The 21851-nt window shown below is 32.2% G+C and overlaps 1 protein-coding gene across 1 annotated transcript in view; it reads left to right on the forward strand.

Annotated features, from left to right (window-relative positions):
* LOC123709780 (homeobox protein BarH-like 1b) overlaps positions 1–18943 on the forward strand; it is a 47734-nt gene extending 28791 nt beyond the window's left edge. The window contains exon 2 of the mRNA XM_045661324.1: positions 17602–18943. Coding sequence (XP_045517280.1) covers positions 17602–17993 — 392 coding nt within the window. The 3' untranslated portion in view covers positions 17994–18943. The remainder of the gene's footprint in view (positions 1–17601) is intronic.
* The last annotated feature ends 2908 nt before the right edge of the window (positions 18944–21851 follow it).

Consider the following 21851-nt stretch of genomic DNA (forward strand, 5'->3'; position numbering starts at 1 on the left):
GACACACACGCGCTTGTCATTCTGCCAGAGACCACAGCAGCTAATTTGCGCCTCAGTCGCAAAAAACAAAAAAGAATCTAATACTCAAAAGAAAAAAAATGTAAATAAAATAAAATTAAAAATATAAATAATTGTTAAGAAGTAGATAAACAAATATTTTGAGCGGATTAAAACCTATATTACGTGAGTTTTTTGTTGAGTCAGCGCATATAACGTAGGAAGATTCTTTTTTTTAAGTCACTTAATAGGCAAGTAGGATTGCAAATTATCAAATTATATAACAAACTTTTCCCTACAAAACATCCTTTATAACACAACATTTCGCCCTGTCATTGCTTTGTTTTTACAGCTCCCGTTTTAAATAGGTTTTTCATACATATAATGTCGAATCACCGCTTTTTAAATTAGGACTCCGGTGGCGCCCTCTGCTAATGAAGATTTCGTCCGCCATCGTTTTTTGTCAGCTCTGTTTGTTTTCGACTCCATCAATTATTGCCCAGGCTTAAATTAGTGGTGTTCGCAAGGTGTCTCGTTTACTCTCATATATTTAGCCTATTTCGGTCCTTGTCGCTTGGTTGTTTGTTTTGTGCGTGACGTGCCACGCCCACGTTGTTTCGCGCCGAGCGGTCGCTTTGACCGGTAGTCGGTAGGACTCGTTAAGGTTAAGTTTTTTATTATCGTATTGTGTGTGTCCGGCCTAATATTTGTATACAAAAAGCCTATTTGTTTGCTGGGAGGCGCCTTTGTTTCTTTCGCGCGTTGTTAATTAGAGCTTTCTTAATAGAACAAATCTAAATACATTCCTGAAACTATAGAAAAAACCATTGTCTGTATTTATTTCACAGTCTCGTAATCCTTTAGTATGTTTTTAACCAGAATTATGACCTGTGCATTACAACCTAACACTATTATTTTTTGAAATCGAACTCGGAACCTTGTATGCCACAACTCACAAGTGTTAACCATTAAGCCACAGAGGCGTTCCTACTAACTACACAGGTCAAAGTTGTTTCAACTTGTTATTCGTGACGATCGTTATTCAATGGAGCTGTAACACTATTATTTTTTGAAATCGAACTCGGAACCTTGTATGCCACAACTCACAAGTGTTAACCATTAAGCCACAGAGGCGTTCCTACTAACTACACAGGTCAAAGTTGTTTCAACTTGTTATTCGTGACGATCGTTATTCAATGGACACGCGAGTCCGGCTAATAAATTATACCACTATAGGCCTTTTTGTTAAAATACATAGTTTGTATACACAATTTTTGTTTGTTGTAAGCCCTGTATAAATTTACGAAAACAAAAGAGCTACGTTTTAGGTCGGAGTCTTTAGATATTTTGTTTCTTATAATAGGCAAGTAGACGCCTGCCTCTAAATCATGCTGGTTTTCTCGCGATGTCTTCCTTCACCGCCACGAGCTTTAAATCCGAGCATAGACATAAAGTTCTTTGGTCGTGGATTGATGCTGCCAAATCAAGGATGACAGTCATATGCAAATAGTGCTCCTGGTTTTTAATGACAGATATGTTATAAAGCACACTTCTCAAGAAAACACTTTTTAAACGGATTGAAGCTATATATTATTACAGGTCACGGTGACCACGCACTCTGTAAAGCACACGAGACTTCGGAAAAATTTAAATTTCAAATTCTGTAAATAATTATAAGTTTATAATAATAATACATAGCTTCAATCCGATTAAAAAGTGTTTTCTTAATGTGTAAAAGCTATGTTAACCAACGACAATACTAAGCACACTTCTTTGAAAGCGACCACATTTCATTCCAAGTTCATGGACCTTTTGTTACAACATTTTAAATATAATATATTTTGTATTATGTGTTACGTATATTGTAATCTGGGCAAATATATTAATCCTAGAAACTAGATAAAGCGCTTAACTATTCTAAAACATTAGGTATTTTTCTACAAGTTCTTTAATTTATAAATTACAAACTTTTGTCCCATCCACAGATTCTTAACCTTATTTTACAAATATTTACCCAGTACAAATGCGATCACAAACACGTAATTCACAACATTCAATTACAATACACACAATTTAAATTAAGAATCTTAAAACAGCAAAGGGTGACACGGTTAACAATTAACTAAAACAGCAAAGGGCAGGCGGCGAAGGCAAAGGCCTAATCTTCGCTAATGCCGAAACTAATGTTCTGAGGGCGATTCGATGCGGCAACAACAGATTGTGCATTTGAACAGTTTAATTTGACATAAGTTAATACAAGATTTTGTATCATTAGGCCATAATATTGTGTTTTTAGTTTTCTGCTAAACTTTATGTTTGAGTTTTTAACGACGTTCAGTAGGTCTTCTCTGTGGCCAAATATTTACGATATCATGTCGCTTATGACTTTAAAATAACTGTATTGCATTTTTTAACTACTATTATTGCATATTTCTAAAATATTTCATATATTACCTATACACCTATATACCTATTGATAGATAAAACTATTTATATTCCATCGTAAAATGTGACGTTTAAAAAGAATAAATTCAATAACGCGCGTAGTGGTTCGTAAAATGACAAAATAACAAAGTGTTGCCGTCACAAAGCCGCGATTGTCCCGACGCGGTCGGGCAGATAACTCGGGGTTGCAACTTTATATCAATAAATTGTCACTACTGTTCTCACTTGGAGCGTTAAATTGATATTTTTATTTTATTTGAGTAAGCTAAATACAATATTAAATCGGTTAAGAATTAACATAAATAACCTTAATGTACAATGATATATCTTTGTAAGGAACGAAGTTTAATCAAAGTTAGTTAGTTTTTATAGTTTGTTTGTTTATGTTTGGTTAATTATTTATAAGTTAATAACTAAGTCGTTATGTAAATACAAAAAAAGTCTTTAAGTCTTTAAAAGTCCAAAACGATAAACTTTACTTGTAGTAAATACCTTTTGGTTAGACAGTCTCATAGTCCTAGTAATCTCTTCTTACAACCCGCCCTGGTGTAAGTTCATCGGATCGTATGATTTAATTCGAGATACTAAACACTTGTGAATGCACCTGCAAGCTATAAAAAGTCACGCTTAAATCAATAATAAAAGGGCGCAAACATAAGTCGGTGATTAGGCTATGATTTTTCTAAATAAATACGCAAATGATCGTAGGTATATCAAAAAATCAACACTGAAGCATGGTGGTAAGTGTAGATAAATCTCCTAAAGAATATAAATTAAAAATACACTACAACTTATTCTTCGTGAGTCGTTTAAAAAAGCAACAAATAATTATTAATAGAACAGGTATTTAAATCAATAATAGTTATTAAATTTTAATAAAGCTTTAGATTTTAATTGACCGACTCGTTAGTTTCTTTGGTTTTTAGTTTTAATTTCTTTTTACAATAAGTCCAACGAATATAATTATAAAAATCACAAAGAAAATTATCCATCCCATTGATTACTTATATAGATAATTTACTAAGTTTAAGTAGTAAATTAAAATAATAGACAACTATATTCTAGACAAGATGCAAGATATTACTGGCAAAGTGTAAAAATAAAAAAACAAAGAATTCTTCCCTACTTTTAGGCACGGCATAGATGATAAAGGATTGAAAGATCGCTGTTTTGATTTCCATAATTCAATTCCACATTTAAAAAATGAATTGAATGAAATGAAAACATGAATTGTTGTTTAATATTTGTTTCCTTTAATTTCGTGTTAATATATTCTATGATCAAAATTATTTCGTTCGTTAACTACATATTATTTACATCTTTAAAATGCAAATCCCCGCGGGAGAATCACACATACTAATTAAACATAACGGTCTATTGCTGATTGCAGAAGCTAAATCTGTCTAAGATCTGAGTTCAGATTGCCGAAGATTTATGTCTCTCTGTCTCATAAATTATCTCAGTTTTCTTAGATTTAATCTAGTTATTTAGGCTCCATTTACGAATAAAGCTTTATAGATATTAGATTAATAATAAAAGCTTTAAGACAATAACAGTAGGGCAGTGTTGTCCTACTGGCTTCAGCGCGCGACTGACATCCCTGCGGTCGTAGATTCGATCACCGGCTGTGTACCAATGGACACTTTATATGTGCGCATTTATTATTTGCTCGAACGGTGAAGGAAAAATATTGCTTACTTTAGACCCAAAAAGACGACGGCGTGTGTCAAACACAGAAGACTGATTATTTATTAGATTGACAAATAATCGTTAAACAGATCTATAAATCTAAGGCGCAGACCTAAAAAGGTTGTAACGCTTTGGCTTGAAACATCTTAGGCCTGTAAACGGTGATGCTCCTGGATTTTTTATACGAAATTCCTAGGTACAATTGTGCGTACGTAAAGATACTAGACATTTTTCCTTAACGTATCAGAACGAGGTGTTGGTTAGAATTTCGATCAAATAGTACTTTAGTATGCACTTGTAGATTAGATATGGTGCCGTGCATATGACAACTGTCTCACAAAGGAACGTATAAAAACAAATCAGTAACTATTACTCCACTGCGCGTGCCTCATAGTTCTGAGAACTTGTTCATTATACATCGATTTGCTTTTTGTCGGTTATACTTTGGAGTAACAACTTTGCTCCTTATATTTACGTCTTTATATACAATAGCTTTTGTGTCTTAATATTAAGGTCGTTAGTTGACAAGGTTGACAATTGAAAGACTTTAAACTGTAACTTTTTTTTCTTTTAAATCAGTTTTGCATGGAATATACCCCATTCATGTGACATTTACTTTAATCAAACCTTAATACGGCATAACAGTATCAGAAAAATTCAGCGCTATAGTTATCAAATACGTAAAAATAGTTCGAAAAAAAACAGAAACTTTAAATCTAACATTCCTATACCAAAATTGATATGAACAATTTTTTTGTGTGCGCCGATAGCGGCGTTCACCTAAAAACCACCCCTGAAAAAACACAAAGCGTAAAAAGCTGTCTTCAGTAATATGAATCGTTTTTACATACAATTTGAATAAATCGAATACTATCGATTATAATACCGATACAGACTAATCGATTAGAATCCCGACGGGGCGCAGCCCGCGACAAATCCCGTGACGCGCAGGTGGAAGGTAGTCATTTGAAAATGGAACCATTTTCTTTTTCCATTATTTGATATGCTCGGGTTTTGATACGTTCCAATTCTCTTTTTATATACCACAATGTATAGATGTACCATTGACGACGGATGTTGAGTATTTTTAAGGAATTTTCCTTATAGCTTAAAATTAAGTCATCCTTAAAATCTATCTAAATAATCATGATATTTACTACTTTATAAATGAACAATAAGGAAAGTCCAATTTCTATATTCAAAATACCAGCCATCAAAATCGAGAATAAAATATTGTACACGCTTTCTATCATTTGCCTCATTCTCATCATTACTACCTATTTTTGAAATACAAAATCTGTAGGTTTAGTGATTGCAATTATTAAAATAATCTTACACCATTGAATGTATGACGTAATATTTTAAATTATTAGTAAAAGGTGATACGTAACATAAAATTCAAGATAAGTATGGCTCCATGAACATAATATGCAAATGCGCGGGCATTGTTTATACGATTTCATATTACATCTGATATGATTAAATACTTCAGAGTTATGGAAAGGAACGTGTTTTATGCTAATATATGTATCTGATATTAGTTTTATGGTAGGCTGCAATCTGTTTTATAAAACGGGAAATAACTCTATGGATAATTTAAATTTAGAATGCATTTTTGAAAGACGAGCGATCTTGTTGTTTGTGATTGGCATAGACCTTCTTTGTTTTTGATTCATAGATGTCGAATAATAAAAAGGCGGCGCGATAAAATTTCAAATTAAAAATCGCGGAATTGTAAAAAGCTATTTAATATATGTATGTGTATTTATTGTAAGACGGGAATCATTTCACATTACAATCATTAGTTTCGCTATACTTTTCCTAGGTCCTTTGTCGAATTTAACAACATTTCATGACTTCAACAGTTATTAAAAATACTATTTCAAAATAGTACAAGTACATTTATAATAATATTTGATTACAGGTGTCTGGTTAAGTGCAATATAATTTACAAAGTAATAATTAACGAACGAAATGCTATCTAACCTGACTAATAGCACAATTTGTTACTCACAACATTGTAGAGGTAATTGTCTCTGGTCTGTTATTTTGTATTAATAATTGGGTACACAATTACATGTGATGATTTACGTGTTAACTTTGCAAATACGTTTTCATTTACGGAATATTTTATAACAATAAATTATGTAAATATTCATAACTAACGCCGCTACATAGGAAGACTGTATTTAAGACATTTGTTTATATGCATAACGACCTGAGACAGTTTTATTCGTCCTTTGCATGTTTATTATAAGCAAAATCCATATGTGCTTTTCAATAGTAATCAAACCAGTAAACAAACATCCAAGTTATTTACACCATGTACACAAATACATTGCGTATTACAGGTGCTTAAAACAGATGACGTAAACAATAACTTGAATGTGTGCAGGTATGTATATCGATATATATCTTGCCATTAGACTGTATACATTTCAGGGCACCTAATAATCTAGCCGACGGCGGCGAAAAGTATGAGTTATGCGTTTGATAACATTTTAGATGTTATATTTTGATCGTCGGAAGTTACTCGTACGCAATGTTTTTTAACTGTTTATATATGCAAAGGATAGGAGTTCCTATAGTACCGTCGCAAGTTAAGCCAAATGACCACGGTGGCTTTACCCTCTCAATGTCCTCAAATCAATTTCGTCCCTGCACTCGAAGAGACAGTTATGACGTGTTGGGGCGTGTCCTGCAGCGCCCTCTGTTCATTTGTCGAGCCATTTGGTCGTTGGAATGCGGTGTCATCAGTGTTGAACGGAGCGTGAAATGGAAAACGCCCCGATAGTGACAACCCCCATACCCCATACCCCGACCCTTAACGTTCGCTAACAAATTCTTGAAGTTCGTAAAGAGCTGTCTCATTTTACCTTACGTACAATTAACCGAATGTAATTCTAAATTTAATTTCATTCGTCCACAATTCGTTCCAATTTCAAATTTGGAATTAGTGTTTTATTATTTAAATCAAAGCAATTGTACCAATTGTGGTACTACATAACAGATATTGTTTCTATTTTCAGAACATTTAAAATCTATAGATTTTTTCAACCACGAATACTATTAAAACCGATCAAACAATTTGAATACAAACCCCATTTCCCTACAAGATTACGTAACGTTTCCCTTGTAAATTCCAATTACATCTGTCTGAGCAAGTAATTGTTACAAATGGAATACGATTGAAGTACCCGGTATCCTTTTAAATCGTCACCCTAAGCTGGTATCGCATTTGTTTGCTAAAGGGATACCAAAGCGTTTGATTACGTGACTTGAGTGAAGATGACCTGTTAGATGACTTTTTCAGGAGAATCGCAATTATTAAACCAAATCTATTTTAGGATTTGTACATATATAATGTTGGTACACACGTTGGTTTACAAGTACACTATGCCCCTGGAATATTAGTTAATAGTTACGTTCCTTAGAATCAAAAAAACCTTAATTTCCGAGACAGGAGAATACCAATAATCAAAATAATACTAATTAATAACCGCGCTTTTCTGTCAGATTTGTAGTTTATGGACGTCACGATCTGCCAATGTTCTTTTTTTATTTACAAAGTGTACGCTTCCCTGTACCATAGATTATAATCACGATCACTGATAGCGTGAATCAAAGTCTGCGAGATAAATCGCTAAAAGGGAATAAATCTAAATCGTCGTTGACGTTTATATTGCAGCCCACACCGCATCGATTGTTTCCCGCTGTTTTCCCAAATCGCGGCTTTGACACAGAAAATTGGCGCCATTTTATTGAAATCGGATACTTGCATCAACATATACTATTTTCAATAACTTAGTTTTAATGTATCTCATTTTTCTTGAAAGATTAACGATTTTTTTGTGATATCTATCAAATATCTAATTTCCTTTTAAAAAAAATTTTCTAAAAATTTCCTTTCCTAAAAATTTAAAATATAAATAAACGCATTATTAAGACGTGTTATTGGTACTCAGCCGAATAATATGATGGTTATTGCATGACCATTCGAGATTAAAGTAGGTTGAATATTTGATACACAGAAGTCATCAATTTGTCCGTATAATATACCATTAAATGATCATTGTCTTAATGTTAATATCATAGAGCGGACATACGTCTCAATTAGCCAGGCATGTAACAAATTGCGGGGGACGAAATTAGATAACGTTCAATCCCTCAGGGCTGAATGAAATATTGGCTGGTATTAGGAAAGTTTAGCTTTTTTATTACTTTTTCCGGTAATAGCTTACGTCAATTTAGCTACTGACCAATTATTGATTGTTATGTGTCATTATTTGATGTTGAATATTGTGATTGTTGGAAGTTGCAAAATTAGATTTAGAAATGCAAGGAACTAGTATAAAAGTAGGTACTTAGAAGTTATTCCGTAAAAAACGTCTTCAGTGTTTGTTTCATGTCTTCTTATTAATCAAGTTAGTTTAGTTTCACCGAAATTCGACTTTTTATTTACAAAATTTCTACTCAGATGTTAAATGATTTGGATTTTTTTCTAAAAATGCCACACAGTAAAATGCCACCCTGGCGTTAAATATATCTGTCAACATGACATATGACATAATGCGTCGCACTGAGAAGCAATTTGCTCGAGTGTAGCCAATATTTCAATAGAAAAAAGTGCAGTGGAAATACTGGAATTCTGATAAAAAGTTCTGTAAAGTTTTATATGGTATAACTCTAATTGTATTTGTCATGTTTAATAATAAATTATTATGTGTGTCTAAAAATAAATTTATTTCTTTTTTCCGTCCCTGTTATTGTATAAAAATTACTAAAAAAACATTATAATAAATATAAATACAGAAAAATAATAAATGTCATACAAACAGAATTTATAGTAATGAATATAAATGCAAAATGACTAATATGACGCCGATATTATTATGAGTTGATTTGGCTCATGTCATTAAAAAAATGATCACAAAATGAAGACATCTATTGTGAACAACATCCCATTAGCTCATTAAATTCGTTTACAAATAAAAGCGTAGTTTTTGTAAACGAATTCACTTTTAAATCTGTCAGCGGGGTGTTATGTTTTCGTACACATGGTAACACTTCCTAAGACCGCACACAAAATCGGATATTTTATTGGGCGACGATGTATTTGTCGTTTATTTAAACGTTTTACTGCGGATTTTTAAATATCATTCATGATAGGTAGGTATTCCATCTATACCTAGGAAGAGGAATTTCAATAGTGGATGAAGGAAACTATCACCAGAAGTCGTTTACAATCTCTGATAGCTTATTTTATAAGGCATAGTTCTATTATAAATGTATTACTGTTCTTAAACACAGATGCTTTAAAATTGCAAAATGCCATCAATATTTAGATTTTCAGTCTATGGCATATTAAAAGATATGATTAAGTCATTAAATAAATTTTACAAATAATAATATTGTATTACTATCATTCCGGTTCTATTTCGTAACACATACAAATATGCTTGTAAAGTCCCAAGAAATCGAAAGCCAAAAATAACCGGTATTATTAACAACTATTCTGTTGACTTCAGACGCTCGCATTTGTCATTCTCCTACCGTAACGACACTATTAAAAGAGCATCTTTCATCCACTCTATAAATAGTCATATGTCTTTATTCCCGCTAATAACAATTTAGGCAATTAGGTGACAAAAGGAAGTGTACCTTTGGGGTGTCCCTAGGGATCCCGCAGCCCACATTATTGCTCGCCCGTGATTTATAAACTGCTACCAATTTTATTAGTTTGCTATCTGTATTTTTTTAAAATGACGTTGTCTTTGTGAAGAATGCTGCCAGTTTATTTTTAAGGTTTGTACTTATCCAAAAAAATATGAATAAGAGGGATGGGATAATCTACATCTTTTTACTTTATGCACTGATGTGTTCTGTGCATTGCAATTTTTGTGAATAACATCTAATCAAAATTAAAAATTGGTTGTTTAGCTAAAAACAAATCCACGATTTAGACGTATTTTAGTATTATGAGTTAATTAAAAAATACATAAATATTCAATCAGCAATATTTTATGTTTTATTCGTGACTTGTATAATTGTTTGTTACTTGATAAGGGGGTAATTTAAAAGTAATTATTTCAACTCTTTATAATTATTGTTTTTCCTCATTATTCAATATACTATGTACATATTTCCAGAGTTATAGTACAATGTAATTTTAATTATAAGAGTAAATAAATAAAGTGTATTTCTTAAGCATGTGTAACAACGGGGCTATAATGTACCTACGTATTTATTTTTTCCATCAATTGGTGCGTATTAGGAAATGTTTTACTCCAAGTACATGATTAAGTTAGCTTCCATATAAATAAAAATTAATCGCAAAATATGTTGCTAAGCTTATATCGCTAGACAAATTCGAGTATTTTTTATTTATTCCTTAAACTCTGAGGATTGTATGGAGAGAAAATTTTAAAAATTCTTTTAACATTTAGTTTTTAATCTGGAGACAGACAGCCTACCAGGTAGCATAAGAAAATGTTCCATATATTGGTATATAGATAATAAAAAGGTAGCCTAGGTAATATTAAGCCGCAACGAGGTTCGCGGAAGCTAGTGTTTAAATAAATATATGAACACGTCAAATAGAAAACAATAGACAACCACTGCTTCACATACGCCTTTATATAAACCACAATAAACGTTTTCTTCGCCTGGTTATTAATTAGGTATATCAAGAAGTTATATAACAATTATCAACTTAATTCCGCATTCAATATGACAGTTATACAATTATGGTTACTAAGATTTATTCGAAACATCAATTGCACTCATTAATTAGGCACCAATATTTCTTAAAACAGAGCCACAAACGAGCGGGAGGCAGTAAATAAAACATAAAATCCTTCAAGTGCTCTTAAAATGGATTCAAATGGTTTGTTGTGACTACTTGGGCTTGAAGAGGTTGTAAAAAATATTATCAGCCGACATCGACTTCAAAGGGGCGTAATCTTAGAACGCCGTAAGGACTTGAAGATCACATTGGGACCATTTTCAAATATGGCCTTTTCCAATTTTTATTTATTTCGTAAACCTGCTTACACAAATTATATATATCAAAAAGCAATTATGCTAAAGATGGAAAACATATTAAATACAAAAAGGTTCAAAGATTTACGAAAAAATCAGTAAAAATTATTTAAAACATTTAATAATAGTACATGTAATAATAGTATATAGTAATACCTAATTCGACTGTGTTGTGTTATTAGTGTGAATGTGAGGGTATGTCCGTGATAGTATGTGCTCGTGATGCAGATGATTTAGGGCTATGGATATTCTTAATACTAACTTAAGTCGTTCCAGAACTAAGCATTTTTTAAGATATTTTTTGCCGCGCACAACCGCTATGTGGAACCAGCTGCCAATTGAAAGAAAAGGCTTAAATAGTGGTTGTTGTGTGGCGCGTTATCACAGAGTTTTGTTAATGTAAAAATAAAACTTTACACGTTAACTCAATACATAGGTACATGAAAAAAATCTTGATTTAAAATGATTCCTAAACTAGTTTGGTATGAAAATGTATAATATTTTTCGTCAGTAGTAGTAACGTTACTCCAATACACATAGTTTCTTGTGTTGATTAACAATCAACTTCACATAGTTTACCAACGCGTAAACTATAATTATACATTGAAAACAAATGCGCTAATTGTTGAATGAAAACTATTCATTAGTAGGAGTCGGCAGCGGCTTTTCTTAAGATAACCATCGCTCGTTATTCTGTCACGGCCGATGCACTAACTGCCGGAGTACATTACGCGTGCACTGTTTTTATACATTTCGAATGTTCGGAATTTGAAATTTTAAATATTTGTAATATTTATGGGCTAGTAATTGATGGATGCTCTAGAATTTAAGCGCCTCTTTGTTGCATGCCGGTGTCGCCAGTTTAGCATAGACAATTTTTTTTGACAAATATATAGATACAACTTAATTAGTACGTCTGTAAAATGTTGTCGAAATTCTATAGTTAGTAAATATCAAAATCCTTTTTGAAGCCAAGCGAATGTACTAAATGTCTGTTAGAAAATTTTAATGAAAATATTGTATAAATCGTTAAATTAAGTCTTGTTCGAATATTAACTTACAAGACAAACGATTATGTGGCAACACAGCGCATAAATTTATTCACGATAAATACAATGTGCAATTAACTAAATTTAATTGTCGCGTAGGCATAACAAAATCACTTGTGTGAGACATGAATGCAGTATTGGGCCGTTTATATTATGTAAACGATTTTTTGTAAATTATAATAATTTATGATTCAGTAAGCTTTAATAATGTTTGAATCTGTTCTGATTTCCTTTACGACACGGATTTAGAGATAATATTACTGGTGTGATCGTGTCCCAGCCTTTGCCTGCCCCTTTACTTACGTATTACATAAGTAGGTATGTTAATATTATTTTATATAGCAACACTTCAAATTCTACCAGCTGTAAAACTCAAAGACTGGCCCAGCCGTCTTTCGACTATTTTTCTTTAATTTATTCATTGAATTCTCAGGAAGGTTTTCATGGAGAGAAAATCAAATAAGTGTAGTTTGTTTTAGTACTTAGGTTATTCTGAAAAGGCAAACATCCTCTATGGGGTGGCATAGCAAAATATTTTGGTTTAAATAGACCAAATGGCAACCGTTCCGTGATTTGGTATGCAAAGGTCAAAAAGATTCGTTTTAATTTTTCGTTATACTTACACAACAAGGGGTTATATAAGTATGACATGATATCTTGGTGTGTTAAAAGTTTTTTTTATAATTACATTAAAAAGAAGAGTCTTTCCTATATTGTGTTTGAGGTTAGTCTTTCTAATCGAATTCCCAGATCGATTGACGATAAAAATTGTGGTTTTAGCGGTAATGTTGGATCAATTGAATAGGTAATACGATGGTCAACGAGCGTAAAACCAATAAACGTGACTTGTACTCCCGAATATTGTGTGAACTAGGTCCCTGCTCCCAAGTCTCGTGAGAATGTGGTTTGCGGGATTTCCCTACTCAATATTTTTATTTATTTAACAGCTTACTGACAATCCACAGCTTTTTTTAAAGATAATATTTTAAATGGAAAAATATCTCCAAAATGGACTATCACCATATACATTATAACCAAGACAATTTACTAATAATGTATTGGTTGAGGTGTGTGTGGGAATGTAAAACGTTTAAGTGTGTGTCTGCGTTTTAATAAGATCTTAAAAATCCATTCGTTCCATATCTCCTTTAAAAAAAACGATTTTGGAAATAAATGGAATAAATTGAGACTAGCGTCCCCCTTTTTATATACATTTTAATACGTATATGTATATAAAACAGCTCAGTATGACGAGTTATATGATACCTACATTTAAGTTTAATATAGTAAACAATGTGACGCAGTCAAATGTGATTATTCCATAAACTATGTAGAAACATTAAATCTACTCTGTTATGTCTAGGTGTTTAAGGTTCAATTTGTATTGAAATAAATTAAATGTAGTAAATAAAATCAGAATTTGGTTATATGGTGTTTAAAAAACTTACTATTATTTACGTTGTTAAATATTTCCTACGTGGGTTGAAAATTCTTGCTAAATAGATATTGACATTTAACATAGTTCCAAGAATAATCATCACATACATCAAAACTGTTTGAATAAATATTGAAAGAACAAGCTATTAAACAAACAGAAAATCGATTATAAATTATGTCAATATGACGGATTTGCTAATTATACATGTATCTGTAAAAATAAATAAGCGTTGTATTTAGCCAGTTTGCATAAAAAAAGAAAAAAAAATTTGTAGATTTTATGGACTAGTATAAAAACCATTTATAACTTTATGGCTAAAAAAGAAAGCAGTATTTGATCATTAAATATTTGACACATTTCTGTTGTGACAAAAAGTAGATTATGTCAAATCTTGTTTGAATTTCGAACACTAACTCTGTACAATATTTGTATCAAATCTGTCACCAAAAAAAAACCGGATACTTATCCCCAATTAAGAAGCTCAGAGAATGGTTACGGGCCATTGTGCCGGCATGTCTGTCTGTCTGTCTACAAACGGCGGTAATCGCCCGTGATGGGAGTCGAACCGTTCACTCGCGACGCCGCTTTTAATGTGAACCGCTTCATTTTCAAAAAAATACAGACTGAATAATGTGTGTGTTAAATTTGGATAATGACTCCATGTTTGTTTGTTTTGAGACAGCTTACAGATGGATAAAAAACTATTTAATATGATATTTTTATGTAGCGCAACTTTATCTCTTTATATTTGTAAAAAAATATTTGAAATTTATTATATTTGCACTTCTATACTCTTCTTCACTGTGAAAAAATAACAACTAATTAATACATTATAAAACCTCTTCCCTACACGTAACTTTTTAATTCAATATACAACACTATCAATTTAGTGTTTAGTTGTCGCTGACAACCATCGACACGTCGTACAAAAGAATTCAAAAAAGGAATCGAAAAGAACCAAAGATTCAAAATAGCTCCACGTAGCACATAAAAAATCTATTTCTAGATCGGTCCGTGACCGTCGAACGATTTTCTACCAATCAACCGATCAATCAAGTGAACGATGAATGAAACACACGTCACTTGATTTTGCCACGCTTTTTTCGCTAACGAGTCTAGAATTTATTTGAATTAATTGATATTTTAACCGTTGGTAAATTAAGTGATTGAAAACTATTATATATTAAATATATTGACTAAGTATTGCGCATACTATCCACACGTACATTTTGTTAGTAGACATGTTGTTAAGTGTTTTAAGAACGAAGGGTCAACTTGAGAGGCGTAATTGAATATCCTGTCTTGTTACAGACCCATTTAGGTTGAAAACAAATGAATCTCAGCACTCACACGACTTCAACATATACTCGTTATTATTTCTTTCTATACTCTACAACGTATAGAAATAAGTGCAAAGTTACTTCTCTATCTCTGAATTCTTTTCATCGTATTTGGGAACACTTAATTAGGGTACCATAGATAATAAATATAAGGAATCCAATCTATGACAATATAGTCTATAGAAAGCGTTCATCTTGTTATCAGGCACTAAAACATTATCCGAGTCTATGACACTGCAATAAAGCGCCCGCACGGCTAAAATGTAACTCGTCTGTCATAAAATGTATCATAAAAATACGCTCAGCTATCTACATTTTAACGAGCACACAATGACATACGGGCATTCCGTTTGAAGTATTAAAAAATTAATCAGTGCCAACATTGTATCACCCGTTTGTCATTTCGTGAAAGTTGATGCTAGTTTCTTATCTACATTTTGTCTATTGATGAAAAGTGTATGAAAACCTGATGTATTGTAGTTGTATTATATATGTTCAAAAGGAGGAAGATTTTTTTTTTTAATTTGCACATAAACAGTTAGACACAGTTTTACTGGCCACCAAGACGTCAAACATTTTTTTTAAATAGATCAAACGTACAGAAGGCTCACCTGATGTTATGTGATACCGCCGCCCATGCCAGCCTTTTAAGAATTGTTACGCTCTTTTCTTAAAGTCGAACCCTTAGTCGAAATAATAATTACTAATAACGCATAATAAGTCGGTACAATATTATAACTTATTAGAACAACATTAATGAATAATAGGTAGCTGATGCAAGCAACCTCTTTCAAAGATTACATGTATAAATCTTTCTTTTTATTCTTCCTATTTATATAAAAGCTCGAATATTACTTTATATAGAGAACAATAGATGAAATATTAAGCATGTTTCCTCGTGTTATTCAGATCAATGGTATGTCAGCGGTGAACCGCACATATTAATAAAACTTAACGTTGTCGTTAAGTTAAACTGCCTATCCTTTGTATGATACAGAGGTGCTAATGTATAATTTCTTCGAAACATATTTACAACTTAGCGGCTAAGTATCTGCGATGCGTCATTAAAAAAAATTTTGAAATTCGCTCATACAAAAGTTATGGAGGACCAGTACTTATTTTCTTTTTCAAAATATAACTTATAACTGACTCGTTCTAATAAATCTATTTATTTTCATATATCGATCGAGCGCTGGTTATTATTTATAAATATGTTTTATTATAAAGTTTAAAGGTTAGCCAATAAAACATTCACAACCCACAAGGTGTTATTTTTTATTCTAACATCGTTTGATGCAACCTTTCAAAACACATTAGGCAGAATTCCATTGAGTCACCGTCACGTCCAATTTCAAAGAAATCGAAATAAAGAGAACAATTTATATAAAATCGCGTCGAATCGCCGCGCGGGCAATTCACGTATTAATCACGGCCTAATCGCATCCTTAACTAATGCGAACCTCAATTAGGACTGAATAAAACACCCAAACTGCCAAAAAGGTAAAAGTCAAAGACATCGTTAGGATTTGTGATGTAAAAAATTCTTAATCTGTCATGGTGTGCAGTCTGCACCTGACGCAATGGCACAATTTGCGCCAATTTTTATCTGTGGTCGTTGGCTGTCACTAAGATTCAATTACATTCGTATTTTAAATTTCGAACTAAAAGAGAATGACACACATAGCGTTTATTAGTGTAAAGAATGTGAAGTCAACGTAATTCAGGTATTTAGTGAGTTAACAGTTTCCCATCTGTATCACGATTATTTAAATGAAACAAAATACCATCACGTTTTGTTCTTGCAACCGCGGTGGGTTTTTGTTTAACTGATTAAACGAGTTACGTTTTTTACGGTTCAAAAGTTCAAAATATCGTTCTTTATTGGATTATAAGTTAAAACACTCTCAAACATTACTCATTCCCACACACACCTCAACCAATGAATTATTAGTGAATTGTCCTGGTACATAATCTTCTTCGTATGTATGGCGTAATCCGTGTCGGCAATTTTTTTTAATTTAAATATTATAAATGTTATCTTAATTAAAAAGCTGTGGATTATCAATAAACTGTCAAATTAAACAAATAAAATGTTATTTTAAAATATTTAATTATACCTTTACATTAAGCATAATAAGAACGTTTTGTTGACACTTAGCTACTAATTTTTACGGTTTTTACGGTACACAACGGTTTAATTAATAGACTGTAATTAAAAAAAGTTTATAAAATGTATTCCTCGCTCAAATGTCGAACAGCGTGTAATCAATATGGCATCTCGTTACTAGCTAGGGCTGTATAATCAATAAAGTTGGGAGCTCGATAATCGATACGCACGGACGTAGTATCGACAATTTCGTGACGCTCTTTCAAAATGTTGACTTTTTATTTCAATTAACTTCATACCTCGTTACTTTTTTTCCATAAATACGTAGAACTATGTGCGGACTTGTGCGCATGGCTGCTATAAGCTTTTAGAGGTTAGCTTTGTTATTAATTAATTAATTAAATTATAAGGAAACAAAAATATCTAAATCTACTTTCCCGAAATTCTCAAGCATTAATATATGGGTCTGTAATCTTCATTCTTCTCTTGTTTCAGATGGTCAGTCAAATCACCTGAACCTCTTCAACTCGCGGCCTCAGCCGAAAAAGAAACGAAAGTCTAGAACGGCATTCACAAACCATCAGATCTTTGAGCTGGAGAAGCGGTTTCTATATCAAAAATACTTATCTCCAGCCGATCGAGATGAGATAGCCAGCTCTCTCGGTCTGTCCAACGCTCAAGTGATCACTTGGTTCCAAAACAGACGAGCGAAGTTGAAACGAGACATGGAGGAGCTGAAAAAAGACGTAGAAAGCGCTAAAGTCCTCTCAGCTCACAAGAGTTTCCTCGAGAATGTCACAGACTTGGGCATTTTAAAGAAGAAAGCTATGAGCATAGGGGCCAGTGAAGAAGCGGCGACTAATTTAGTTGTGAATGCGTCCAAATGAAACGAGGCGGCGCGTTCTATCGCGCCAGACGTCTATGACAGGCGTTTACTTGATTTTTAAAAATCGAATCGAACTATTTCAGTGTCGATAGAACTTTATCGAATGTGCTTCGAACTAGTGTTTTTATTTAATATGTATATAATTAGACGCTGTACAAATGAGTATAAATGTGATTTATTTAAGTACTTAATAGAGATACTTAATTTATTTATTAAATCTGGCATTAAGGTCGCCGCAATACAACAATATAGTATATTTTAATTTATTAACAGTTTTCAATTTTAAATCAATGATATCCCATATACGAATCTCCCAATTACTTGTCTCTACTGTAGTCTTTATAGTAGCTATTGTACCATACATACAATATAACCCTGTTGTAGAACATTTGTATTATAAAAACTTTCCTCTCTTCAAAATATTTCTCCAGAGGGTCGTTTTGGTTGGTTTTCTGAAACTGACTAGGTTTATATCAAATCCAAATCGATTTAATCAGACTGGTACTCTTATGATCGTCAATATTTAAAAGAATAGATAAGAGAAGACTAAATAAGAATAAGAAGAATAGATAAGCTCCAAATTTCACACAAATTGTATATACTTACAATTTTAAAACTAAAAATTTCGTGTTTTGTTTGATAAGTCAAGATTTCTTATATATCCTGGAAAAGTTGAACTCTTCTAATGGGTTCGTAAATTATTGGTCACAATTTGGATCGCTCGTGTATAAGATATGCGCATGCGCATAGTATTTTGATTATGAATTATTCTTGGGATATTATTGTTACCATACGTGCAATAAAATTTGTCTTTCATGCCAGATATTAACCCTATTGTAAATATTATAATGTACAGATTCGTGTTAAGGTACCTTTGTTCACTTCAAAATTCATTTAGGTTTAAACTATTTAACAAAAATTCGTCTTAGTAAATTTTATTAAATTTGAAATATATACAGTATTATAATTTCAGCTCTTTATTGTTGGAACTATATAAAAATAACAGTTGAAATTTAATTTTGAAGTGAAACATAACATTATTTTATTAATGTCATTGTAAATTTTCTTTATGTCAGTGAACTTAGTATATTGTTATGAATAAATAGTAGGAACACATCATTAATTTCACAATATTAATTGTTTTACAGTAATAATAAATATTAGAAACGCTAATGCAATATATAATTTGTCATCGTCAACATAGAACAAATAGTGCTTCATACAATGATAATTATGTTAATCGATATTTTTATTATATATATTATTTGTTTCTCTATGACATTAGAAGTGTAGTGTATTAAATGTAAAAAGGTGTTAATATTGTAAAGTTGTAGCAAATTTTAAATTAGTATTAACCTTCAAAAGCGTAAATCTGTCAACTGTCACACATTTGACACTTGACGGCTACAATCGCTCAGTTTATGATTAGAGACGCTTCCATCTGTCTAATTGAGAAATGAATGTGTCAAGAGTTTAGATGTATCTCTCGATTTTGACTATTCCTAGGTCTTGACATGTGTTTTAATCTCGTTCCTACTATAATTATTACTTAGCTATACAGATATGTGCTATGCTGTCGTAAATTGTTCTTTGTAAATAATAAAATTTATGTGTTCTCAACTATTTGTTTCTTTAACTTTTACTTTAATGCATCGATTTAAAATGTTCCAAGGTTTTCATTGCTAAATAATCTTAAACTATTTTTTTTGCGGAGATTATATCTAATATTTTGGATTAAATGATCATTAAAACACATAACTCATTACATAAAGGAGAAATATAATTCGGTATACATACAAAACGCAATGGCTTAGGGACGAAACAGCTAAGGGCAATTGGTATTCTGGTTCGGATAGCACGACAGTTTATTAAATGAAGATCCAAGGTTCGAATCCAATTGAAAAATTTGTTAAGTTTCGTGGGCTATGAATAAAAATGATATCGTTGAATGCAAAAGCCTATCATGTTATGCTAAAAACACGACGTACCTAAAACTTTTCGCTTTATCGTGAAGAAACTGTTTTATTCGTTAATATACGAATGTCAGAATCGAATATTTGGCTAAATCTCAATTCTGAAAACCGTAAGGCTTGTAGTTTTATTCTCATATAAGTCTATTTACGATGGGTAAACCCTAATGTAGTGCATAATACCGTATACAGCTTTGCTCAATTACTATTAGGTATATTTCAGACATAATCTTTAAAATTTACAAGTTAGTACTAATATAAAGATAATAAATTAGAACAAACAATCACATGAACTCTCTTGATTTGACAAGAGACTAAATATGGTGTTATTGGACTGAATTAGCAACACAGCTGATTTTATTATTTACGCTATCATCGCTATTATACTCTTAATAATAATTCTTAAAAGGCGACCAAGCACCAACAAGCCCTCTGGTATTGAGAGTGACCACGTATCTCTTAATATGAGCCTCTCTAATAATATGTACGAATACTACGCCGACACCTACTAATTTCATATAATATTAGTACAAATAAAATAATAATAACAACAATGAGAAACGTTTGTGAACACTCCATAGACCAGCCTAAGTGTTTCATCTGTGAAATTAGTATAGCCATTTGCTAGATCAGTTCCTACTTAAACTAGGCAAACTTACTTTTTTGTTTTATGTAGGAATACAGGGATAAACGGTTAGAAGGCTTAGACCTGCTGTTAAGTGATACCGCCACCGCCCAAGGACACAATCCCAAAAGGGTTCGATTGCGTTGCCGGCCTTTTAAAAATGAAACGCTCTTTTCTTGAAGGACCCTAACTGTTTCCACATAGTGATGGTACGCGACAAAAATTGCTTTAAAAAACGCTCAGTTGTGGAACGACGGACGTCGAGACTAGACGCTTATATTACGTATTCGTTGAGACACTATGTGTCGATATGTTGTACGTTTTAGTTTAGTCTTAGTCTGCGCGCAACCACCAGAGGCGCTAAGAAATTTTATGTATTTTGTTATAGAAAGGGACTTTATAACACATAAAAGATGTACAGAATGTGAAAGTGCCATCGACACTAGGATTCCTTGTGTCGAGGGCACTATCACATACTCTTGGGCTCTTCAATCTAGCTCTTTGATCAAATTTTACATAACACTATAATTTTACTCCAAAACAAGAAGTAAAGCAGCCCAAGACAAGTAAAGGTGTTTCTAAAGATTGTTAATGAATATTTTAAATCGAGAATGAACTCGGAAAGAGTCATAGTTCGTCATTCACAAAATCATTTTTTCAAATATGTTGTTTTCAACAATGTTCACTTATGAACATCAAAAAAGAAATATATAATTTTACATTTACCGCTAGTTCTCGAATCAATAGAATAGAATAAAAGGGAGTAGAATAATTATTACCGGCATATTTCCTGTATGTATAATAATTGTTAATAAGAAAGATAGATATATAGCCTAGGGTTAATTAAATGCAGTGTTATAAGATATTTGTGAAATCGATTCGTTACATTGATACTTTCATAATTCGTGTATTCGCTGTTCTGTTTGATGTCCATGTCGCGTGCCGAAAGCACATAGGCGGATGGGGCGAGTCTACAACGTTATCTTGTGATAGTCGTAAGTATATTATCATTATTGTGACGGTAGTTGCGTTTCATAACGCGATTTATAGAGCTCTGACGCCAGTATATGTAACAAATTCAGTGTTGAAGAAAAAAAGAATGTGTGCGTGTACTAGTGTACACACGTAAGAAGTGAAACGTCTTTATGACCTTATTTTTCGAAAAATGATCCAATATATGCAACTTTATATACATTGGTTAAATAAAGTTAAATTAGATAAAGTTTAACAAAAGGCTTTCATTATCATAGACATGAATACAAAT

This window comes from Pieris brassicae, chromosome 1 (genome assembly GCF_905147105.1).
Source record: "Pieris brassicae chromosome 1, ilPieBrab1.1, whole genome shotgun sequence".
Lineage (NCBI taxonomy): Eukaryota > Metazoa > Arthropoda > Insecta > Lepidoptera > Pieridae > Pieris > Pieris brassicae.